Here is a 22,629-nt window from a genome sequence, read left to right on the forward strand (position 1 = left end):
ATTTGACAGTTATTTATAATGTTACAAAAGATTTCTATTTCAAATCAATCACTTTCTAATCACTGAAGAATCCTGAAACAAACTGTATCATGATTTCCACAAATATAATTTAATATAATATTAAGCACAACTGTTAATAGAAAATGTTTCTTGAGCACTAAAGGATCATGTGACTCTGTAGACTGGAATAAGAATAAATGCCATTTTATATTAATATATATGTATATTATATGTAAATATTATTTAAACTAGAAAACACATTTTGAATTGTAATATTGATTCATAATTTTGATCTAATAAATGCAGCCCTGGTGAACATAAAAGACTTTTCAAAAACGTTAAAATCCTTACTGACCCCAAACGTCTAAATGGCAATGTACATTGTTAGTTCAATGGTACCAAATGCATTAATTAACTGAAGTGTTATCAAAATAATAAGCAAATGGATACAGTGATGTTTGCAAAGTAGCTTCATAAATACAAAAGTGAAGAACAAACCATTGAACAGCGCTGTTGTACTGACCATAACTGACATCAGGCTCAAGAGCAATCTCACAAAAGGAGAAGAAAACAGAGGACATTCAAGAAATTTCCTCAGCATAATATCCTAGAAAGTTGTGAAAGACCACACCTCCGCCAGAAATCCACTATAAATAGGAGAGGTATCTGAATGATAGAAAACTAAGCGCACTGGTAGAAAGCCAAAGTTTTGACCATGTATATGGGTGAGGACCCTGTCAGCTCACCCCTGTGGGGCTCAGAATAAGTATATTGCTCTTTTGTCTCGAGTTACCTGTCTGAGTAGACCCTCATTATCCAGATTTACACATATTGTCCTAATTAGTGACTCAATGAGATGAAATTAAGACAAATGTGGAGAGTAGACAGCAGAAGCCCACCTATACTTTGTCTGTTAATCTAATTCAAATCAATTTAGTTTCGAGGAACAGAAGATATTATGACCCAAAATGAACATTTTGTTGTGTAAACTCAATCGCTGGTGTGTTAACATGTAAATGGCAACCTTGGAAACCTCTGGAATCACTGGCCCAAAGTCTTCATCATTAGAAGATCCTCATAATCCTTTCTCAGATACTTCTGGCTCTTGTTCCGCAAAAAGGTAAATGTAAAAAATTGTGCAAGCACACCAATTCACAGTCACGCTCCCCTTTTGCATCTGTCAGAACAACACATAAAGCCATTCCACTCTGCGTTTTTTTTTTACATTGTAGATGTTGAGTGAGAAGCAGCCATCTTTAAACAGACCACACGGATGATTAAGAAAGGAAAAATCAAAAAACAAACCGTTTGTCCGAGTGAAATAATCCTTTGACCAGACATGAGACAATCAACGTACTGGACTCCAAATGTTTCAGGACACCTCCCTTCCTGAATGGACCCCGTTTAGCTCTGCAAATGTGGGGAAAGCATCTTACTCCACCTTGGCTTGCTCTTTTATCCTCACTCTCAGGGGCAGGGATGGCCATTTCTGTGTCCAGCCCAGCTGAACACTTTTGGGGGAGATCCAGCTCTCCCGTGTGTGCGAGTGAGTGAGTGGGTGGCTTCAAACCAGCATGTGTCTGCGACGGTGCAGGGCCAGATGGTCTGAGCGGGAAAAGCTTCGGTCGCAGTCCCCGCACTTAAAGGGTTTGACCCCAGTGTGTTTACGGTAATGCCGTGTCAACTCGTCTGAGCGGGCGAACTTCCATGTGCAGCCGTCCCAGGTGCACTTGTATGGCTTCTCACCTGGTGGAGATGACGGACCATACTTTAGCAAAAATAAACACCACTGTCATTTTGGAAGTATTAAGGAAATTTTTAAAAGACTGGATGAAGGAACCGTTTACCCATAAATGAAAAATTGGCCATTCGAATTATATTACATTCTAAATATTACAAATATGTCAAAAATTTTCTTTTTTCTTCACAAGACATTAATTAATATATTTGAGTCATGGAGTCTCATTCTGAGGGTACCTATTCATTGCTAAACAACATTTCTTTAAAGAAACAAATTTATCTGCATCTTGGATAACCTGGGTGTGTCAGCAAATTTTATTTTGGGGTGAACTGTTCCTTAAACCAGAAACAATACTCCATTTTCAAATAAAGTAATAGTAAAATAAGGTGTACAGAATATATTTGGGTGTTGACAAACCTGTGTGTGTCCTCCGGTGTGCCTTTAAATGGGAGCTCTTGGTATAAACTTTATTACACCCTGCAAAATCACACCTGTGGATGCGTCTTTTCTTGGAGTCTGGAGATTCAGAAGGCTGTGGCCGTCGAATGCTCTCAATACTGAATGGTGACATGGAACTGAGAGAGAGAGAGAGAGAGAGAGAGAGAGAGATTTATTCACCCTGTAGTATAGAGAATTACAATATTATCAACTGATCTTACTCAGCATCATAAGAAATTAACTGAGACAACAGCGTGTACATAAGCTAGCTGCTGCCACCATGTGGTAACATTATATAAAATAACAACATTTTGAAGCAGTAGTTTAAGGGATAGTCCACCCAAAAGTGAAAATTGGATGTCTATCTGCGTACCCCCAGGGCAAGCAGATGAAGTCTATTACTCTTAAAAGCAAGATAAAGCAAGAAGAAGAAGAAGAAGAAGCCTCCTCATGCGCCTGCTGCTGAGAACGCTCAAGAGAGTTCTAACAGTTTGCACTTTGTGTGAATCAGAGGTGTAAAAAATAAAAATAAAACGATACAGATACTGTTCAGTGTCTTGCACAGACCGCTCATTTTTTTGTCTTTACACAATGTATCGTCATGACCGCAGCATTTAATTTGGCTTTGTTTGTGTCTGTTTTAGCCATGATTCCCATTCACTTATATAATAAGAGAGATAGACTTCAACGGTTTGAGTTAAAAAGAACAAAGTCACCTACATCCTGGATGCCCTAGGGGTCAGTGGATAAACATAAAAAATACATTTTTGGGGGTGAATTATCCCTTTAAGACCTGGACTACGTGTAACTCACAAAGTGGGTTAAAGGGATACTCCACCCCAAAATGAAAATTTTGTCATTAATCACTTACCCCCATGTCATTCCAAACCTGTAAAAACTATATCCGTCTTTAACACAATTTAAGATATTTTGGATGAAAACCGGGAGGCTTGTGGTTAGAACACTGATGGCTAAGACGAACAAAGCTTTTACGGGTTTAGAACAACATGGGGTAAGTGATTAATGACAAAAGTTTCATTTTGTAGTGGAATATGTAAGTGCTTTAGTGCTCTTAAGTCTCTTATGGTCGCCAAGACTGCATATATTTGATAAAAAATACAGTAATATGGTGAATTATTTATACAATTTAAAATAATTGTTTTCTATTTTTAAACATTTAAAATGTAATGTATTCCAGTGATGGCAAATTGAGTCTTCAGTGTCACATGATCCTTCAGAAATTATTCTAATATGCTGATGTGCTGCTCACAAATCATGTATTATGCAGTTTTGCTGCAAAATATTTTTGTAAAAATGTTGATACACAGTTTTATCAATTTAAGTGAGTGAAGTGACATTCAGCCAAGTATGGTGACCCATACTCAGAATTTGTGCTCTGCATTTAACCCATCCGAAATGCACACACACAGAGCAGTGAACACACACACACACACTGTGAGACACACCTGGAGCAGTGGGCAGCCATTTATGCTGCGGCGCCCGGGGAGCAGTTGGGGGTTCGATGCCTTGCTCAAGGGTACCTAAGTCGTGGTATTGAAGGTGGAGAGAGAGCTGTACATGCACTCCCCCCACCTACAATCCCGTCCGGCCCGAGACTAGAACTCACAACCCTTCGATTGGGAGTCCAACCCTCTAACCATTAGGCCACGACTTCCCTATCCCTTAATGCATATTTGCTGAATAAAACTATAAAAGAAAAAAAAAAACTGGTACTCTTACTGGCCACAAACTGTGTGTGTTTTATATATATTTATATATTAGCCTATGAGAGAAAAGTCAAAACTGACTTAACAGAAGAAGAATTTTTTTTTTTTTGACTGTTGCCTGTTGTCCATAATGTTCTACTCATTATGTACCACTAGATGGCGCTGTAGACCTAATCCATGTTGATGGTACACTGCAAACACTCTTAAGGCCAAAAACATGAAATTTTCTTTTCTTACAAAACAAGCCATAATTCTTACAGAGATGTGACATTTGTTACTTGTAAGTATGCTGTTAGCGAAATTCAAGGGAATGTCTTAACATGTTCATTCCAATTAATATTACACAATATTGTGTGATCAAATGAATAAAACTGTACAGTACTAACATGCTCTCTGTTATGATTGCTGTGAGAAAATGAATTATTGCCATTGCAGATGGTGGGCCTGCTTTCAGACTGTAAAGCTGGCTCTCATTGAGAAGATTTGTACATATCAACCAATGAGCTCACTGAACTGTTGGAGAAGAGCACAGAGCGATGTAAGTGTGAGGACATGCTATGTTTGAAAGCAAGACGGCATACAAGTCATTTTATTCCCTTTCTCCCATAGGTAGACACAGAGGAGAACCTAATTAAATTACAATGTCCACGCTCGCCTTCCCTTCTAAGGTAATAAGAGCTCTATGTCCCCTGCTCTGCTGATTAGCATGGGCTGGGCCTGGCAATAAAGGCCGGGGGGGCGGAGCCAGACAACCCCTCCAGTGAACTGGCTCCACCACACGCAGCCCACTTCCTGTTTCTCCCCTGCTCCTGGGTCACCTGTTGGTGTTGGTGTGCTGCCAAGCGAAGGCCTAGCGGAAATGAGCCAATGTGTCAGAAATGAGGCTGAAATCTCTCTCTCTCTCTCGTTGCTTCAAGCAAACACACGCAGGGAGCGAAAGAGACCCAGGAGGGGAGAAGTGAAATTGAGAAGAGGAGACAAAGAGAAGCTGAGAAAGAGGCAATGAGCCAAACAGGTTTCTCTCTCTCTCTCTCTCTCTCTCTCTCTCTCTCTCAGAGAAATTACAAGAGAAGAGAGAGAGAGTCGCAGAGAGTGTTTCTGTGAGAAAGCAAGTTGGTGGCAGATAAAAATGGTGGGGGCTGATGTTGGAAGGAGAGTTCGGAGGGAGTGAGGGAGCATGAAGGGAGTGACAGGATTTACAGTGGAAAGACTTTCAGCGGCGAACTCTCACAGGATGTTTACAGTCTGATATATTTCAGAGGGGACGCCACTGACATAAATAGTGATACAGTAGTCTGACTCGTGGAAAATGACTTGAAAATACAGATTCACCTGACAGGTATAGATGGTTATTCTCCTTAATGAAATGGGGGATTCGTCTCAAATTATTATTTTTATTAAACCTTTATTTAACCAGGGAAATAATCACATTGAGATAAATATCTCATTTACAAATTATCATGTGCATATTCATTACACATCAACCAGTTTATCATTTGATTCAGTCAATAAAAGATTCTATCTATCTATCTAGCTAGCTAATCCAGCTAGCTAGCTGTAGTAATTAGCAAAAAAAAATACTATTTATTTAATAGTAAATACTATTTAGATAAAATACATTTATACAAGATCATTACAGCTCTCAAACAGATGAGAGAAACTAATATATATCTATGTTTTTGAAAGAAGTCTCATATGCTCCCCAGGCTGCATTTTTTATTTATTTTTATAAAAAATACAGTAAAAACCATGTAAACTGAAATACTTTTTATTTGAATATATTTTGAAACGTAATTCATTACTGTGATACAATGATACATTTTGAACTTACTTCAGTCTTCAGTGTCACATAAACCTTTGGAAATTATTGTTATCAGCTGATTTGGTGCCCAACCATTTTTTTTATTATTATCAAAATAAAAATAATAATAATATCACATAAGTGTATGTGTATTAATTTATTTACCAATTGATCGATTTATTTTACTGGCTATTATTGGGATTGGGAATTAAAACTGAATACATGGGTTTTAGAAACTATTAACCAACTAATAAATCAAAAATTTGCCCATGTTTGATATCAATACCAGCTAATTCCATTATCAGTCGATCTACAATCAATAAACATCGGTTTCACACATCTCCTTCACAACACTATTGTCCACAGGCACCAGATTCAGGTAACACTAGTCTGGTACTACGATGAGCCCCTGGTTAGACGGACTCTTATTTGCCGAGCTCAACCCTTCTCCTAGTACAAAGAGAACACTATGATACTTCAAATTCATATCCCTCTGGCACTTTTCTGACCTCTTTTACTTAATATTTTATATAAACCAAAGCCTTTTGGTGGGTCCCGCCACTGATCCAACCATGTCTGTTTTTACTCTTCGTCAAAAAGTAACTTATGCTTGTGCCGTCACCTGACACCTACTGAAGAACAGTGCGGAACTCTGCTGCTCAATGATGCCTAGACCTTTAAAACAGTTCTTGTGTGAACCCTGCATAACCCTGTCTCCTGGCTTTGTGTGGAGGGGGTGGGATGTATGAATTCTTCTGTATGTTGAAATGGTTCGGGAGCATTTTAATATCAGACTGAACTGAGCTCTTTTTGTATCTGAGGTCTTTTTGTATCTGCTCTCCCTTCAGAATGGCCAGTGAAGTAAGCTTATTGCTCAATGCTCAGAGTGTTCTCTGATATGCTCACCTAAACATTTGTCACAACTAGACCTTCATCTCGTCCAGACTGCAGAGAGAAATGACAGAAAAGGACCGAGAAGGCAGGGAGAGATTAGGTTAGATCACTGAAGGTCTACTCTATAATATAAAAATAATATAATACAAAATTATATATTAGAAATATAAAATGATATACAGTATAGAGAGAAAATAATATTACTATTATTTAAATAAGTACTACATAGTAAATTATTTATAATGTTTTATATAAAATATAAATAATATTAACTAATATTAAATTCTATCTAATATTGAATACAAGTAATTAATATTATATATATATTATATATATATATATATATATATATATATATATATATATATATATATATATATATATATATATAATGAAATTTATGTAACCTAGCGCAATGCTCTACCAATTGAGCTACAGGAACACAACAATATATAAAACCTATTTTTATTTATGGGGATTCAACCCCTATTGTAGGAAAGAGTTATTTAAGAACAGTGCTACTAAGGGTTTTGTTGTTTTACAGAGATATTATTTTAAATCAATGCTAGATGACAATGCAAAAAATAACATTATTTTGTGTAGTTTGTGTAATGCAATGTGTTTATACAATTTAAGGTAAAAAAAAACAAACATATTTTTTCACATATTGTACATTATTGTTGTTCCTCTCTGCCCCGCCTTTCTGAAACACATACATTTTTAAAAAAAAGCTCATCGTTTGATGATTGGCCAACTGTCCATTGTTTGGTGATTGGCTGAATACCTCAAGCGTGTGACAGAAATGTTACACCCCTTACCGTATTTGGAAACACACATCGTTTGTCCAAACATCAACCAATGTGGATGCATTTGTCACTGAAAATGCTCTCAGAGATGCAAAAGTTGGGCAATGACTTTTGGTCCGTTCATCTGTAACTGAAATCAGCAACTTAAAGCCAGATATCAGCACATAACAGCATCTGGCCTCTCGCTCAGAGTGTGGTGCTGTGTGATACAGGGCTTCTTTAGCTGCATGGATATTTAAATTAAGTGCAGAGCTGACAGTTCACTCTCTCCTAAATTGGCTTGTCTGGTGGTGAGGACGGTCTTATAGTGGAGACTGAGTCATTTTGGGTCGGCTGTGACTGGCCTCTGACAGGTCCATGAGCCGAGGGGGTTATTTTAGTCCCGCTGGGCCTCGCGGTGCCAGCCAAATCTGCAGCCACAAATTCGCCCCACAAGACAAGGCATCATTCCTACTGTTAGATGCTCCTGGCTCACTGTAGACTGCATTTCATTGCCTAGCCTTTATAATTTTCTGGTTGGATTATTGTGCAAAAACACTGACCCAATTAAATGACAATATTCTTCATCAAACACTTCTTTGATGTGATAAATGCTTATTTGCTCTCATCCATTGAGTCCGCCGTGCTATCAGTGTTATTCTTGTGGCGACGCTGCCCACAATGTTATCTTATTTCACATGCTAGAATGAACACAGCTGCACACATGCCCTCTTTCTCCTTTTCTCTCTCTCTCTCTCTCTGTAAACAGCCAAAAGCAGCAGCTCTTCCAATAACACCATTCCTGTAAACCTGGTTAAACTGTGTTTTGGCATTCTGCTGCACTGGGGGGCAAAGTCCTAATACTGTCATTTACAGCACACTCGGAGCAAAGGGAAACATTTACACGGTGTCAGTGCGAAGCTTTGACATACGGAGGAATCCTGGAATACTTTCCAAACCATTTGCCTAAATAACAGGCAGACGTGCAGGGTGCTGGTAGGGGGGCTGGCTCATAGAAAACTCTTTGGGAGAAGTCCTAGGCTGTTTTTTACTGCCTGCAGGCCCGAGAGACTTCTGGTTTTGATCATGTCACTGTCTTTAATGGGATGACTACCTCATCTGAGTGAAGACTCATGCTGTTGTGTAATAGAGCCTGTATTACAAATAATGGCCAACAAAGAAATGCATTGCAGTTTGCAGAAGTCTTGTAATAGGTGGTCATTTTCAACTCTTCAATCAATTAAAAGGACAGTTTGCCCAAAAATGATAATTCTGTGATCATTTATTCACACTCTTGCCTTTTCAAATATGTATGACTTTGTTTAACCTGTAGAACACAAAAGAAATGAAACTCAACCCTGATTGGACACCAATTGACTTTCACTTTATGGAGAAAAAATGGAAACCTGTTTCAAAATATCTAGAAGTCAGAGGTGAGTTTACAAACAGCAATGCAATTCCCAGCTTGGGGACCTTTTATGATCTGATAAATAAATATTTAAATATCTTCTAATTAAAACAATAAGGGTTCGTATGCAGTTTAGAAATATGGAAATTGATTTAAGTAATTTCCAGGAAATGCATGGAAAAATGGCAATTGCAACACTGCTAATTTATTTGTACTCATTTTATTTAAAGAGTTTTCAATTATTTACTTCACACACTTGTTACTGTGATGTAATATTAGAGGTTTATGTAAAACAACATGATTTCCATTGGCTCACCTGTTCCTGTGCAGTTTTAAAAAGTATTTTACAAGGAATTTGCAGAGCTGGAAAAGTAGCTATGGAAAAAAAGAGAACAGCGGATGGAAAAATATTTGTGTTTCTATTATTTGCCCAATTCAGTGTTCTTAAACATAAAATTAATGATTTCTCAAAATAAATTTATCATACAAGTAGATAACTAGTTTTCATGACAAATGTTTATTGAACTGAACACGACTGAATTTATTCAAATGTGTGTGTGCCAAGGAAAAAAGCAAAAGATAAAGAAGCAAACATGTAGGCCTAGTAGAAAATGTATCTGAGCTGATTAAAAGCCTATTCCTGACAGAGAGCTGGTTTGGTTTCTATGATATACACAGAGAGGGAACAGCAAGCAGTGTTTGATTTGCGATCTTTTCTTTCATAAAATTTAGACATTCATTCACTTCACACATTCATTATTGCGTAACTTTAGAGGTTTGTTTAAAATATCGCACTGATCCCCTGGCTCATCTGTTATCTAGCAAACACCAGACTGTTCGGTGTTATATTCGGGCAGAATTATTCTTTATCCGTTATCTGTTTTTGAAGGCATTATCCATGCCTTTCCGCATTAAGTATTCGGCTTTGTGCATACCCCTAGTCAGAAGTGTCATTAATGACGTCGAAGAGGCAGTGGAGTGGTAACTTCTGTTAAATAATAATTTCAAGATAAAAATAAATGTCAAATTATTGCTGTAAATGACAAAAGGTAACTACTTTGATGACTACTTTGCTATTTTTGTTCTCCGTTAATTTGCTGTATTTTGCGGGTTTCCTTAAGCTCAGCAAAACACTGTGAAATGTTGGCCATGATTTTGTTGTCTGAGATAAATTTTTTAAATCCTAAAAGATTCCTAAAATCCTAGGCTAAAATCCATAGTTTTTGATTGCTGGTTTGATGTTCATTGGCAGCCGATTAATATCCGTTGTCATCAAATTTGACCTCAGATGAGATTCTGACAGTGTCAGAACATTTGCTTCACAGTCCCCTACAACGAACGTCAAACTGTCTTCAATTTTCAAGACAAACCATGGTCAGAATTAATGCTAGAGATTCCTTCTAACCACCATAAAATCCAGTGATCATGGAATTACTATATGTTGCCTTTGTTGTAATAAACACAGGTTGCGTTGCTGTTTTCATGTGGGTGTGTAGTGCTGATTACACTTTTCTTCTAAAATACGCCAGTATTGCCATCATTCATATACTTTTCATGACCAACATTTTAGCCCCACATATAATGCAACTCACATTCACTGAAATGTGTATAGGTTAATAATATAGAACTCCAGACAAGATTTCTTGCACTTATCCGTTTTTAGCGCATCTTGACTGACGTACAGTCCGATGAATGACAACTGAGATCCCCACAGTGTCACATGAATATCATGTTCATATAGTCTGAAAATAAATAATCGTAAAGACTAATCAAATTTACTTTGAGGTCCCTTTTAGGTTCCCCAATAATTCACTTGAACTACAAGTTAAATAAAATTAGAATGAAATTAGAAAATTAGAATATGGAATGAAATATATAGATGGAACTACTTTTGTAGTAATATGTATGTAATTTTGTTTAAGTGCATGATCTATTTAAGTCTATATGTCTTGCTAACAAGAAACTATGATTTCTAAGCACAAGTCAAGAGCTATAGTTCCAACCACACAACTTTGGGATGCTGTTTGCATTTGTGAACTTGGAAGTATGGATTCATGAAAGACTAAATATATGCTGGTAAGGACAGAACTTGCAACCATAATTGCCTAACTTTGCTTTTGGGAAATGCACCCCAAGTTGGGAACAACATGAAGCTGAATAAATGATGACAATCACCATTAACATAATTATAATTTCTTAACCAGAAGGCCTGCCCAACTAGGGCCCCAACATTATATATACTTAGTCATATTTACATAATCTCAATTAAAATGCTAAAAACACAAAAAATATAAATACACAACATTAAACTGGCATCATATTTTGAAGGGGAAACTGTCTGAAAACTGTCTTGAACAAAGGGAGGTTTAAACTCGAAAAGGTTGAGATCTAGTGCTTTAAAATCTTACTAAAAAGCAGAATCTTCAAACACACAATATGAATCTACATTATTAGCACTGCATCAACACACAGTTTTTTTAGCTGAAGACAGTCAGTGTGCATAAGTTTTCCAGTGCATGCTGGTGTGTCTTTAGAGAATACTCACTCCTGGACTGCTCGTGCTATAGACAGCGCCGCCGATCCTGTTTCATTAACACTGTCCAAGGTCACATTTGGCAGGTCGTCATCATCACTGTCACTTTTGATTTGTCTTGGCGACAGGCCATTGGGGTCTGTTTGTGCTGCCATGGGGGGGACAACAGAGGAGGAGGTTAGTTACAAGACTGTAATATGTGTACCGCCCGAGACTATTCTCAGACCCATTCAGCAGCTCACAATATGCCACATGACACCGAGCAGAAATTAGCACAGCATTTCACGGTGTTTCTTCAACTTTTGGCACTTTAATGTCCCAAGGGTTGTTTTTTATTAAAATGAACAGATTTCTATTTTTTTTTCCTGTTTATTATATTAAGGTCACATTAACTTTTGGTCACCATTATCATTCCTTCATTATTTATATCTGCTACTTTTTAAATGTCCAAAAATGTATTATGCCCAATAAAATGATAAATGCTCAATAAATCTTGTAATTTCCAACACAGAATGCTGTTAAAGACAGTACACCAAGTTTATTTAATAAATGTCCACAGGGCCAAAAGTGAACAAATATAAAACTCAACAAATACAATATTAATATTATAAAATGAAAAATATTAGCATTAACCAGGCACAATACAAAAAGTATTTCCAGCTACAATAATTAAGACAGTATATACATTTTTGTTTTTGTTTTTTGAAGTTTTATAGATTTTTTTGTCTGTTTTTTAATTTTTATTAGCTTTTTCTAGTTTTTTTATTTAATTTTAGTACTTCTGATTAAATGAAAATGAGAAATGTTTCTTTAACAAACACATTTTAAAAAAAGTTTTATTTATTTTTTTTATTTTTTTAAGTTTAAACTTTCATCTTACATATATATTTCAGCATATTTCAGCTTTCTTTCAATTATTTAAAATAATTATTGATAGTTTTAGTTAATACACTGATAACAACACTGGTGTGAAGTTACAGAATCTCAGACATGTATATATATTAGTGCTGTCAAACGATTAATCGTGATATATAAATATATAAAATATATTTTATTCAAAACATATTGTGTATGTCTGTCTGTCTGTATATATACACACACAGTCAATATACAGTATACAATATACAATACACAGTCATATATATTTATATATATTGCACCTGGTTACAATGTAATACTAATACAACAGTTGTCTTTGTTTAATATCATACGATACATCTAAGGAGTGTTCTTGTTTGTGAGTTTGTCATCAAATACAGGTTTTTAATGCAGACACACCTGTATATGTCAGTGTTTTAGACTGGCAATCACAAACATCCGTCTCTGATTACTGGATCTCATTCCCCACAGAACGAGAGCAGCATTCTCCCTGACTGCAAGCTTTGTTCATATTATATGGGTTAGCCCAGCCTGCAGAGCTACGCTTCTAATTCGCTGCTCTCTCAGCAGTATGTCAGACCTGATCCTGGATCAGAGATGTCCATCCTGTCTCCCATTTGGCCTTGGGCAGTGTTTCCTGTGGGCATGTCACCAGCACAGGCGATCAGATGCCCGGAGAGCGTCTAAAGACAACAGAGCTATGCTGCCATCACCCTTTGTTTCCAGGATGTTTGACACAGTTATGCTGTCAATTTATGAATTTCTAAATGAATGACAGGAACACCTAAGATGTCAACTATATGGTCTCATAAGTAAAACAGTTAAAATAAAATTTACAATAAGGTCTGTCGATTGTCAGGTTTTTTTTTGTGTGGTTTTTTTTTTAGTGTGACTGATTATTGGAAAATATTACACACACAAAAAAAAAAAATCGTGATTCCACAAATTTTCTACCATCAGGGTAAGTTTTTGTGAGCTTCTACCACACACAATGGACATCAGCAAACCAGACTACACACTATAGTTACAGTATAATAAATGTAAAAAAAAAAAATATACAAACACATATATACACTATAATCGCTGAAAAATCATGTGATATTGAAACTGGAGTGAAACTTGATGAAAATGTAGCTTAATCAAAAGAATAAATTAAATGTTAAAATATCTTAAAATAGAAAAAAAGTTATTTTAAATTGTAATAATATTTTACACAATTACGGTTGTTACAGTGTTTAAAAGAAACATCAATGGTAATATTAAAATACTTTATTATAGTATATATATATTGTGTATATATATATATATATTTTTTTTTTTTTTTTTTTTTTAATCTTACCAACCCCAAACTTTTGAATGGTAGTGTACATTCATACATAGATCCAGCAATATGAGAAAATACCAACATTAAATTTTTGACGTGCAACTCCTCACTGAGGAACATTACATTACAATAAACATCACATTAACTGGCCTAACTTTATACCTACTGCTTTTTACTGTTATTCTTTACCAAATTCAGCACAAAACTTATTTTATGCCTTTCCAAGGGTAGTTTAAGTATCCAGTTTAAAGAGCCACAAATGCTCAGCAAAACTGATGGAAGATGCCAATGAAAGATTAACTGGACGCATTACAAGAGCCTGGAGCTCTTCTCTCTCCTCCTCCATTCTGTCTACTCAGGCTAGACACAAATCAGTTATAGCATATGCTTTGCAACCTCTGTATGTGAAGTAATGCAAAACCATTCACAACACTATATTCTACATTTCCTGCGTCAATGTGGTACTACATCAATGTTAAAACAGATTTTTAAACAGGCCTAATACTTGTATATTGTTGATTACCCTGATTATTGTTAGTGCAATAAATGCTTTTTAGAACTTATAATTTGCATACTATTATTTAAATTGTATCATTTAGATTTTTTCTTTTCTTTTTTATATTTATTTGAATAACTTGTTTTACTGAACAGTGCAGCACTTTTAATGTGCTATATACTTGAAATAAAATATGTTTGACTAATTGAATACACTCTATTATATTTGAACACTAAACTGCAACGGCGAATAATATGGTCAGTCTCTGCCTTTGTACACGCTGTCCACCATAATCCATTCAGTCTACCTACAGTACATAACTCGCCTGGATATTCCTTAAAAATGTCCATATACAGGCAATGACAAAAGCGGAGTTCATAAGAGGTGGTGAAGCAAACCCCATGATTTCTTTCTCCTGTTGTTTCCAGCCATAGCCTGTTTCCATGGTAACTCAGCCGGAGACAGAGCTTTGGAGAAGGGCACAGCCCCTCCCCACCTCCCCCTGGCAACCTGTACACGAGTATGCGCAAGCAAGCGTAAGTGTGTGCCGCCCATTGTGTTTCCAGCTGTGACGTAAACATTTATTCATGAACATTTATGTGTAAATCGGTGCACTTCAGAACATAAGGTTCATACTCGTGTCTCAAAATAGCGGCAATGTTACCGTCAGTCACTATCATGTAAGCCTATCATCACTGACCCCGCCCAGGTCTGACCCCATTTCCTCTGTGCTGCTCCAGAGAACTCTGGGTGGAGTCCATGTTGCTATGTGCCTGACTGCTCGCGGTGCCACCCATCTTCAATATCCGCCCCACCCCATTATGCAAAGCTTGTTTTTCCTCTCTTTCCTCCCCTGAAGCTGAGTGAGACACCCAGTATTTAAACCCTTCTTCTAGCAGGATGCCCAGCCCTGCCCAACCATTTGGGACAGACACCCTTCCCAGATAAACAAGAGGTTGAGCAACAAACAGCTCCCTTGTGCCCTCCACTCGGGCCAAACACCATTCGACAGCAACACCCAGAGCATCTTGGCTTAGTGCCAGAGTATTAAAACTCACCCTACAGGAAACCAACCCCAAACAGCAGTCCCAGAGTGTCGTCGGTGAGGTCTCCAGAGTTTGGGAAGGCACCGTGCAAAATGTGTGCTTCTGATTAGGGCATGCGGCGAGGGGCCGAGACCTGTCTGCGTGACCTTGGACTAGAGACAACTACACAGATCCTATGTTTGCAAAAAGCACTTTCATCTCAGTAAACACTATTCTGTTTGTTAGAAAAGCAACAGTATCTTAAGATAATCCACAATTGTGGGCTTTAGGGTGGGAAGTTTAATTTCTTGCCCACCGGGCTGTTTTATCAACCACAAGCAATTTTATTTTATTTTTTCTCAGTATAAAAATATACACAGCCCGTTCCAAAAAAACAAGTCACACACTCTAATATTTAGTTGGACTGCCTTTAGCTTTGATTATGCATTCGCCGTGGCATCATTTCGATAAGCTTCTGCAATATCACAACATTTATTCCCGTACAGAGTTGCATTCATTTTTCACCAGGATATTGTATTGATGATGGGAGAGTCAGACCGCTGTGCAGTCTTCTCCAGTACAACCCAAAGATTCTCATTGGGGTAAAGGTCTGACTCTGGACTCTGTGGTGGCCAATCCAAGTGTGAAAATGATGTTGCATGCTCACTGAAACACTCTTTCACAATTTGAGCCTGAAGAATCCTGGCATTGTCATCTTGGAATATGCCCGTGCCATCAGGGAAGAAAAAAATTAATTGATGGAATAACCTGATCATTCAGTATATTCAGGTAGTCAGCTGACCTCCTTCTTTGGGCACATAACATAATCATCCATGCAGTAATTATCCAATGGGAGGATCTTAACTATTTGCTTAGTTAAATCCAGGTGGTGACTTTTTTTTTTTTTTTTTGGACTGGCAGGGTTTAACTCAATGTTATGGGTGTCTCTTTAATGGGCACTTTTAGCCCTTCGGAAAAAAACTTTTCACACTCTCACTAGTTAATTTAATTTGTCAAATAACAATATCTAACAGTAGATATACTGAAGAATTCTGTCTTTTTTTTTCTGAAAGCCATGAATATTTCTACCACACCTATATAAGATATTTTGTGATTAATAGAATTATGTGGTGGAAATTACATTAAAAAAAAAATTGGGAATAAAAAGACATTAAATCTTGTTATTTTCAGTGAATTGAATTTACAGTGCAAGTGAACAAGTGATTTGAAGTTACAGTATGAAACGATGGTATTTAACATTTCTTCCCTTTGTTTTCTCCACAAATCTTAAGCCTTTCACTGACACATCTGTATTCTAATGTACTAACTTCATATAATCTGTCTTCACATCTTAGTGCTCTTGAAAGGAATTTAGACCTTTCATGTCCAATAAATAAATAAACAAAGAACAAAGTGAAATATAACTTTTCCTTTTTTTCTTTCTTTTTTTTTCTTTCTTTATGGTTCCTTTCATCTCATTTTGGTCCACTTGTGCAATACTATTAGTATCAATTTACGCTATATACGGCAATGTGAGATGAAACAATACAAGTGTGACCTCACATGCTTGGGTGTGTTTGAAAAGAGCAGTGAAGTGCTACAAATATCTGAATATATAAATATAGCAATGTCATAAACCTTGCCAGATTTTCAAATGACTTCAAAATCTAAATTAAACGTTCAACAATCATACTTAAAAAAAAATCCTTTCAAATGGCAATCTGACATGTCTTACAGGTTGACTGCCACATTGGCTGGTACATAAATCAAAATGACCCAGCCAGCACGGCACAAACGCAGGTGGCAGGAGTTAATTTCCCGCTTTGCTTACTTGACTTGAAATGAAGCTTTTACTTTATATTTCCACCACTTCAAAAGCAGACAGTGTGCCTGACGCACAGCACATACTCCCTAACAGCAGGAAGTACACAGGCATCTGAGGACAATCAGCCCCATATCTGCATATCATTATGAGTATGGTGCTTTTCTGTGAAGAATGGACTGTCTGAAGCTAGTCTTTTCCTAAAACAAATGTGAAGGAAACAGATGCTTTTAATCAGCTTTCATTTTCCCCCATTCCAGTTGATTTATTTTCCCCTGTGATCACAATTTCATAAGATTTCAACATTCCCCTTGGGCCAGGCTGATGTTAAGTGCTTCACCCAGGGGCACCCTGGTGATCAAGTAAGTCATTCTCAAACTGTTAAGTTATTCCCACTTGCAAACCTCCAACCTTTTTTATTCTGCAAAAATATAATTTCTTTACTGGTTGCCTTTTGTCTTGTTTTTTTTTGTTTTGTTTTGTTTTTTTCAGTACAAATATCTAAACATTCTTTAAAAAAAAGATGCATTTACTTTAAAAGAGTTTTTGCATAAAACAAGTAAAAAAATATATATTCAAATGGGGTAAGAAAAATAATCTTGTTTTCCCTTTGAATTAAGTTTATTTATCTCATTCTTTTGGCAGGTTTTTTTTTTTTCTAGTTTAAAGCATTTTTTTTCTTTTTTTACACAATGGGCCCTATTTTAACGATCTGAAACGCAAGTGTCAAAGCGCAAAGCGCAAGTAACTTTGTGGGCGGGTCTCGGCGCTGTTGCTATTTTCCCGGCGGGATAAATGGCTCTTGCGCCCGGCGCAAATCTAAAATGGGTTGGTCTGAAGTAGCTTCATTATTCATAGGTGTGGTTTGGGCGTAACGTGAAATAAACCAATCAGAGCGTCATCCAACATTCCCTTTAAAAGCAGGTGCGCAAGTTCCATTATGGATTGCTATTATTATGGCGTATTTACCTGGCGCACGCCAGGAGCGGTTCACAGCCGAGGAGACTGATGTTCTTGTAAGAGCAGTGAAAGACAGAGAAGTTGTGTTGTATGGGGATGGGAGAAACCCACCCAAAAAGCGTCGGTTAAAACAGGCGTGGGAGGAAATAGCCACAATTGTTTCATCGATTTTTTTTCCTGGTTCTTGACGGACAAACCAATTTGTCAGATGTCCTTATATACATATATGACCTCAAACAGGTCTGATCCTTAATTACTACAATTAGCCTGAATAATTTGTAAGCTAGATTTATGCCTATTTTTTCACATCTTCGTGGCACACCACAATGATTTCCGTCATCTCATGTGTTAATATTTTTTAGTGTAACAATTTATGATTTGCAAAAATAACTGTTGCATCTGTGTAGATTACATGAGCAAAGTGTATGCGCGTTGTGTACGCTATACATTATGGTCAAGCATGCGCCCTTAAAATAGCATAATGAACAACGCGCAACGCGCCACTGACTTTAGACTAGGTTTTTTCTGGTCAGTGGCGCAATTGTTTAATGGAACAGCAAAATAGCACCAGGGATTGTTTGCGCCGGAACACGCCTCCTTTTTTGCGCTGAACCGCCCAGGGAGCGCAAGTTCATTCACTAGTTTAGCGACGTGCTTCTGTGGAGGGAAAAGCGCGCTTTGCGCGGGTGCAAAATAGGAATGGCACATGCGTCGGTGTACAAAGTCAATTGCGCTGGGTGCAAGATAGGGCCCAATGTCAGTTTTTGATCTTTGACTTAATGCATTTTGCTTCTTAAGTAAATGTATCTTGTGTTACAAATATTTAGACATTTGTACTGGAATATAAAAATACTGAAATAAAAAATACAAATGTCCTCACCTTTGCCCTGGTACTTGGCCTCGTCCAGGAGAGGTAACATGATTGTGGAGTTGAGGGTTGCCGGGGAGTGAACGGCTGTGGTGTACATGAGGGGCAGCGACTGCACCACCACAGGGATACGGTGCACCTGACTGGGAAGTTTACTGGGGCTGGAAGGGCGGACGGGGTGGATGATGTGCAAAAATTGCTGGCCTCTAACTCCATGAGGAGAGCCCACCAAGGACCCGGGTGTCAAAACGGACGGCATTCCCGAGGAGACTGAGGTGATGACAGAAGGTGAGGATGACGATGATGAAGATGGAGAGAAGGCTGAGGTGTTGGAGGAAGGTGATGATGTCCTTGTCTTGTTGATGGACAGGTCTACAGGCTCTGTCTGGGTTTGGAACTGCTCGGATGAGAGCAGGTCTTCTGGAGGTTCTGCCTTCACTTTGCTGAGCAGGAGCGGCACAGTCTCCATATCAGGATAGCCGTGCACTTTGGGTGACTGTAAAGAACAAAGAAATAAATGAAGGTGGTGTTATTTTAGTTTTTTTGGTAGTTCAATTTCGAATCAAATAAATTCTATATATGTGTGTGTGTGTGTGTGTTTGTGTGTGTGTGTGTATAAGTGTATTTAAATATTTACAACAGAGTTGAACAAAGATAGAAAGAGATGACTAGATAATTTATTAGAGAAAAAACCTGTTTTGTTGTATCCTTTTTAACAAGCAACATTCTGTTTATTTCAAATCTGATTGAAAAATTATTCACGATTCAGTGAGCCAGAGTCAGCCTGGATTATCAGACTGTTTTGTGAATCATTTAAAAACACAGTTCAAACAAGTAAATGATTCACTGGACTGAAAGAGTCAGACTCAAACTGGGTTTGCAGACTGATTTGTGAATCTTGGGAATAAAAAAAAATCAAACATCATGTCTCACACTTGTAGTCTGGATCACGTATGAAATGTTGCTTGCTCCTCTAAAAGAACATCATCATGGAGAGAGGACCGGTTAACCCCACAGGGGCGTCTGCCCAAAGAAAAAACCCAACATAAATAAAGTGCTATCAGATAGAGCATTCCTCTCTGCAGCAAGAGTAAGCAGTGAAATGATCGCTCCTGAGCAGGCAGCTAATCATGACAGAGCAGCTCATTAAACCGAGGGGAAAAGTTCTTGAATTGTGACGGCAGATATGATAAACGGTCTGCTGTAGAATCACGGCTCAACACTTTTCTTTATGCAGACTGAGTGGGCCTGTAGCAAATTACAGTCCCCCCCCCCCCCTCGAACTCATACTATTTTTACTCGGGACACGTGGAGTCACTCTGGGCGCTGCTGACCATGAATCAGCAGTAGGCTATGCGGTACAATAAAACTGCATTTGAATCCAAAAACAAACAAATGTCAGGCAAATAAATATGCTGATGTGACCCGTAAAATGGGTCATTCAGGGCTCAGAGGTCAAGACACATGACCTCAGGGTCAGGGTTACAATACTAATTTGATTGGGCAGGGAAAAGAGAAGTACTTTTAGAAAAAAAAGAGACCCCTTTCTGCAAAGTGTGACCGTGCTGACAACCATAGCTCAATGGTGATTTAGACAGGAGTTTCAGGAGTTTTGGGTTAAAAGAAAAGCACAATGAAAATTTTTCACAGCTCTACTCAAATGACTAGTGGGGCTGTTATGGGATGGTAGATCTACAAGTCAGTTTTCTCTTGTGGGAAAAATTTATTAATCAATAAAAATACTGAAGCTATACATTATTAAATAAATACAAAACATGAGGTAGCTATAAAAAAATAAAAAAGGCATGACAGACATATCCCTGTTGTTCAATCTTTATGGGTCCAGTAGAAGCAAAAGGGGGGAAGCAGTGTTACGACCTTCAGCCATATTTCTAGATTTTTTTTAAACATTTAAATTAAAGTTTTGAGTAAATGTTATATATCTGCTAATTCAGATGATACACATCATGTCATTTAACATCAATGAACCTGATCGCAAATCAAATGCTATATCTTAAAATAATCCATATTTTAAATGCATGCAATTTGCACATCACAATTTTTCAGTAAAAAATGCAGAACATGGTCTGCACAGCTGCACAGACAGGGTGGTAATCAAACCCAGCAAGTGAATTTCTATTAGCATAGCATGCAATCAGCAACCTACTAATGAGGGTTGTATGAAAGAGAAGGGAGGTGCCACTAATGACCAATCAGCATTGCTATCTAATTGAAAAACCTGCCTCTGTAATATCTAAGAAATCCTTTGTTGTTCCCAGCAAAAGGGACAAAACATTTCTGGTCAGTTCCTTGGAGCAGTAATGCAACCTCCACATTTCCTGATACAACGTACCATTTTTTGTCTGTCTGTGTGTCGGTAGTGAACTCTCGCTCTAGTTCTATTGAATTCTGTGATGTACCCTTTAGGGTATGGTTAAGAGGCATTATACTGCATGTGTTTTTTGTTTGTGTGTGTATATTGGACATTGTGCGGATCTGTGCCTGCGGCCGCTGTAGCCTCAGGTCTTTGCAGCCCTCTGAGACAAACCACTTTCTCAAATAGATCTCATCTCCCCTCTTTACACTCTAGTCACTTTGGCCCTATAAAAGCTCTGAATTTAGTTCCACTGTGTTTTTATTTTGCTCAAAGGCAGGTTCGAAGCACTTGAAGATAAAAACGGCAAATAATCAAGAACTGCACTCATGATTATTCAGATGGTATCACTGGCTGATCCAATAGGCTGTAAGCCGTTTCGAGAAAACCAGATGAAACTGTAAACAACAGCAAACTGAAACTGTGAACTATGGAGAACCGTAGCACACATGACCTCCTTTCATATGGAAAAAAATACTAATCAAAGGCTTTGAGGTGATGAAAAGCTGTTTTGCATACCGATTCCTGTTCTTGTTTGAACGTTAGTTTCTGTAGAAATGTATTATAACCTCACCTGCTCTCTCCTCCGTACTTTCCACCTTGGCTCTTTGCTGATGACTTTCACTTTATTCGGGGATCCTGCGTGAGATATCTGTCTAGCTGGTGAGGGAATTAACTGGGGCGAACCATTCTCAGCAAGGTCTTGGCAAGTGGCCACCGGAACGACGACCATGTTTGAGCAATGAAATGCACTTCAAAGAGTCATTGTGTAGGTTGTACACTTCCTGGCGCTTGGCAGGATTTTGACGCATATGGATAAATATGTCTACCAGCCTTTCGCAGGAAGGAAGCAAGGTGTTGCTGGCTTGTGAAGTAGAACACAACAAGGGTATGTCGTCGGCTCTCAGACGCAACTATTCACAAGTTCCCTCTCCAAGAAAATAGTGCATCCATCCATATCCGCTTTTTATTAATAGAGCAAATAATGTAGAGCAGTTCACTAAACAGTGCATCACAATGAATGACCGAATTACTCTATAATTAGGGCCCGAGCACCGAGGTGCGAGGACCCTCTTGTATCTGCTTTGTTTTTTATTAGGGCCCGAGCACCGAGGTGCGAGGACCCTCTTGTATCTGCTTTGTTTTTTATTAGGGCCCGAGCACCGATGGTGTGAGGACCCTCTTGGAATTGCTCCGTTTATTATTATTATTAGGGCCCGAGCACCGATGGTGTGAGGACCCTCTTGGAATTGCTCCGTTTATTATTATTATTATTATTATTATTATACTTCTCCAAAATGAATCGCATTTTTGAGGGCCTAAACATACTCAAAAAGTCATGAAACTTTGCACACACCTCAGAACTGGCGAAAATTTACATCTGATATGGGTTTCAGAAGTGGGTGTGGCAAAATGGCTCGACAGCGCCACCTATACATGTTCAACGGTGTGCGCCTCGAGCTATGTTTCACGTACATGTATGAAAATCGGTACACATGTGTAACTCTCCAGTACCTACAAAAAAGTCTCTTAGAGCAAAATTCTAAACCCAAC

The 22,629-nt window shown here is 37.9% G+C and overlaps 1 protein-coding gene across 1 annotated transcript; it reads right to left on the bottom strand.

The window, feature by feature from the left end:
* Positions 1–1,213: 1,213 nt before the first annotated feature.
* LOC113108531 (Krueppel-like factor 12) lies at positions 1,214–22,050 on the bottom strand. Its single transcript, XM_026271710.1, has 5 exons — positions 21,650–22,050; positions 18,714–19,197; positions 11,340–11,475; positions 2,159–2,316; positions 1,214–1,746 (listed from the first exon to the last, which is right to left on the bottom strand). Exons 1-5 carry the CDS (start codon positions 21,806–21,808, stop codon positions 1,565–1,567), a joined length of 1,119 nt encoding a protein of 372 aa, XP_026127495.1. The 5' UTR covers positions 21,809–22,050; the 3' UTR covers positions 1,214–1,564.
* Positions 22,051–22,629: the final 579 nt, after the last annotated feature.

This window comes from Carassius auratus, chromosome 9, assembly GCF_003368295.1.
Source record: "Carassius auratus strain Wakin chromosome 9, ASM336829v1, whole genome shotgun sequence".
NCBI classification, from domain to species: Eukaryota; Metazoa; Chordata; class Actinopteri; order Cypriniformes; family Cyprinidae; genus Carassius; species Carassius auratus.

Coding starts and splice junctions, on each gene's coding strand:
- LOC113108531 (XM_026271710.1), bottom strand. CDS start 21,808: ATGGTCGTCGTTCCGGTGGCCACTTGCCAAGACCTTGCTGAGAATGGT. Junction 2,317..11,339: donor ATAGCACGAGCAGTCCAGGA/GTGAGTATTCTC, acceptor TCTCTCTCTCAG/TTCCATGTCACCATTCAGTA. Junction 1,747..2,158: donor ACACCGGAGGACACACACAG/GTTTGTCAACAC, acceptor CATCTCCACCAG/GTGAGAAGCCATACAAGTGC.